This window comes from Colobus angolensis, unplaced genomic scaffold, assembly GCF_000951035.1.
Source record: "Colobus angolensis palliatus isolate OR3802 unplaced genomic scaffold, Cang.pa_1.0 Scaffold61, whole genome shotgun sequence".
Taxonomy (NCBI): Eukaryota; Metazoa; Chordata; class Mammalia; order Primates; family Cercopithecidae; genus Colobus; species Colobus angolensis.
In genome coordinates this window covers 7,873,202-7,876,910 of record NW_012119710.1, presented here as the reverse complement: position 1 = coordinate 7,876,910, position 3,709 = coordinate 7,873,202, and the positions used below count along the sequence as shown (strand labels likewise).

At 40.3% G+C, this 3,709-nt stretch overlaps 1 protein-coding gene across 1 annotated transcript; it reads left to right on the top strand.

Moving 5' to 3' along the window:
* The first annotated feature begins 821 nt into the window (after nt 1-821).
* On the top strand, nt 822-1,841 carry LOC105527208 (olfactory receptor 5A2). Its single transcript, XM_011963497.1, has one exon. The coding sequence runs from the start codon at nt 837-839 to the stop codon at nt 1,809-1,811; it is 975 nt and encodes a 324-aa protein (XP_011818887.1). The 5' UTR covers nt 822-836; the 3' UTR covers nt 1,812-1,841.
* Nucleotides 1,842-3,709: the final 1,868 nt, after the last annotated feature.

Sequence of the window (3,709 nt, the reverse complement as noted above, 5' to 3'; positions counted from 1 at the left end):
ATCATTCTATGAATTTTGTGCAATGACTTTTATTAAGAACATTATATAATTAGAATAAATGTTCTGGTCTTAAACATGATAAGTGTGTGTGTGTATATATATGCACAAACATACACATATATACAATTATTCCTGCACACATATGTATAACATATATATATCTATATATACACACACAAGTATACATATACACATAAATATGTATACAAACACACACATATTTTTTTCCCACTTAGTTTTACTACCTAGAAGAATAGATTGTTAGATTGTTGCCTGGATTTCCTCCTGCAAAATGGAATATGCCAAAGTTTGTAGCCCATTGTATTCAGTTCCCTTCTTCTGAGTTCTTATACTAAAGATCTATAATGCAAAAAAATGCCTAACTTTATTATACTTTATTTATTTATACTTTATTTTCAAGTCAGAAAGTCTAAAAAAGCCATAGTGAATCTAAGTCCAAAGGGACACTTCAAACTCATCTGATTCAACCCTCTCATTTCCCATTTGGGAAAATGAGAATCTGGAGAAATGACTTTTCCAAAGTTCCCAGGAAGTTATAAATGGAGCTGAAGACACAACTTGGGCTTCTGACTCCCAGTCAGTTTCTACTTTATTATTAGATGGATTCACTTTTGGTCAACAAACATAGAGCATATGGATTATCCTAGGCTGACTTCCTCTGAAAAGTCTTTGCCTGGCAGGTGGCTGGGCTTTAACTGGGTGTTGTTTAACTGGGTGCTGACTGTATGATCTTCCAGGAAATACCCACTCTTACAATAACAAACAAAATTTAACTGACCACGGGATCTTCTTTCCTTTATGCAGGAAGCAGGCCTATGGCTACAGGAAGGAACAACACAATTGTGACAAAATTCATCCTCCTGGGACTTTCAGACTATCCTCAAATGAATATTTTCCTTTTCATGTTATTTCTGGTACTCTACCTGCTGACGTTGACCTGGAACTTAAGCCTCATTGCTCTCATCAAGATGGACTCTCACCTGCACACGCCCATGTACTTCTTCCTCAGTAACCTGTCCTTCCTGGACATCTGCTATGTGTCCTCCACTGCCCCCAAGATCCTCTCTGACATCATCACAGAGCAGAAAACCATTTCGTTTGTTGGCTGTGCCACTCAGTACTTTGTCTTCTGTGGGATGGGGCTGACTGAATGCTTTCTCCTGGCAGCTATGGCCTATGATCGGTATGCTGCAATCTGCAACCCCTTGCTTTACACAGTCCTCATATCCCATACACTTTGTTTAAAGATGGTGGTTTGCGCCTATGTGGGTGGATTCCTTAGCTCTTTCATTGAAACATACTCTGTCTATCAGCATGATTTCTGTGGGCCCAATATGATCGACCACTTTTTCTGTGACCTCCCTCCAGTCCTGGCTCTGTCCTGCTCTGATACCTTCACCAGCGAGGTGGTGACCTTCACAGTGGGTGTTCTCGTTGGAATAGTGTCTGTGCTAGTGGTCCTCATCTCTTATGGCTACATTGTTGCCTCTGTTCTGAAGCTCAGCTCAGCTACAGGTAGGACCAAGGCCTTCAGCACTTGTGCCTCTCACCTGACTGCTGTGATCCTCTTCTATGGTTCCGGATTCTTCATGTACATGCGACCCAGTTCCAGCTACTCCCTAAACAGGGACAAAGTGGTGTCCATATTCTATGCCTTGGTGATCCCTGTGGTGAATCCCATCATCTACAGTTTTAGGAATAAGGAGATTAAAAATGCCATGAGGAAAGCCATGGAAAGGGACCTCGGGATTTCTCATGGTGGACCATTCATTTTTATGACCTTGGGCTAATGTTTACAATGAAGCTGTGAGCTGGGTCAATTATGCTGGCATTTACGTAATTTTAAACTAGTTGACCTATAGAACGAATTGTGTGAATCAGGCTTTTTTCCCTCCTTCTTAAGATTTCACTAATAGTTTGCCTGTCGGCTATTAGAAAACATTTTGGCCATTGTTGCTTTGTAAAATGAATAGCATTGTATAGTTTGAGATTTTAAATGCTCTGCCTAGCAGAAAACTTCACCATGACAAAACACATCCTGGAATGTCAAAACAGAGTTTGTATGTATAGGAAGAAAATCATCGAAAAAATGTTAGTCCAGCATTTAGTGTGGTGATTTTTAAGGTACAGCATGGTATAATGACCTGAAGAGGATGATGCTTTTTCTAAACACAGTTGCCTTTCCCTCTTCTGAGATTCTCAAATGGTTTGCTTTAGAGCCCATGAAAATCACAGGGCAGACACTTTCCCGTGTTTCAGAATCATGGCCACAGGAGGCCCTGTGACTGATGGGGGAGTTTTAATACTCTTTAGATGCATTAAAGTAAGAATTCTGATTTGGGCCTTGATGTAATTTGGATATTTGTCCCCACTCACATTTCATGTCTAATTACAGTCTCCAGTTCTGGAGGTGGGGCCTGGTGGGAGGTGTTTGAATCCTGGTGGTGGATCCCTCATGGGTTGGTGCTATATTCATGAGAGTGAGTTCTTGTGAGATCTGGTCATTTAAAAGTGTGTAGCACTCCCCCCTACCCCCATCACTCTCTCTCTCCTCTCACTCTGCCTCTGTAATTACAGTCTCCAGTTCTGGAGGTGGGGCCTGGTGGGAGGTGTTTGAATCCTGGGGGTGGATCCCTCATGGGTTGGTGCTGTATTCATGAGAGTGAGTTCTTGTGAGATCTGGTCATTTAAAAGTGTGTAGCACTCCCCCCTACCCCCGTCACTCTCTCTCTCCTCTCACTCTGCCTCTGTCTCTCTTGCTCCTGCTTTTGTCATGTGATGTGCCTGCTCCCGCTTTGCCTTCTGCCATGATTGTAAGCTTCCTGAGGCCTTCCTAGAAGCTAAGCTGATGCCAGCACCGTGCTTCCTGTAAAGCCTGAAGAACTGTGAACCAATTAAATCTTTATGAATTACTTAGCCTAAGGAATATTTTTATAACAGTGCAAGAACAGTAGTCCTTAATGACTGAACAAACAACCTCTTGGCCAATTCAATCAACTACAAAAAGAGGCCACTAGAACAATTTAAATAAAACCAAAGAATTATTGCTTAGGCCCAAAGTGATAGCTTTCTAACCAACAATTAAAGTTTCTTAGGAATCTAAAGGGAAGCATACGCTCATTTGGGATGAAAAGTTCTCTATTTTTACCAGGGTTGTGATTAATTCTAGAAGAGAACTTAGCCAAGGAATTGAAGAAAATGGTTTTTCTCCTCTACATTTTCTCAGAACTTGTTATGTATCCTTGAACTGGCAGTAAAGAACTGGAATAAATTCATTCAGCTGTGGCCTTTCTTGGGTAGGCTATAAATAAGTGAGTAAATGATATCTGCCTGTGTGGCTTTAGGCAAGGTGCTTGGACTCCAGGCGCCTCAGATCCTCATCATAAAATGGAAATTATAATAGTAATTTTATCCTAGGATTATTGTGAAGAATTAAGTGAGTCAGTACATGTAAATACTTAGAATACTGCATTGTGAATAGAAGATGTCCAAGAGGTGCTACTACTATTATTATTATATAATGCTTAATCATTATCTAAATAGAAGAAATAGAAGAGATTTCCTTAGTTTGGTAGGAAATGTTATTTTTGCAATGGCTTTATTGCATTAGAAAGAGGATCTGGAGGGACTTTTGCAAAGAGGGTTAAGAATATTCACTTTTAAGTAATTGAACCTGAGATTATTAATT

Excerpts from the sequence above, each read along its gene's own strand:
- LOC105527208 (XM_011963497.1), top strand. The coding sequence starts at position 837 with ATGGCTACAGGAAGGAACAACACAATTGTGACAAAATTCATCCTCCTG.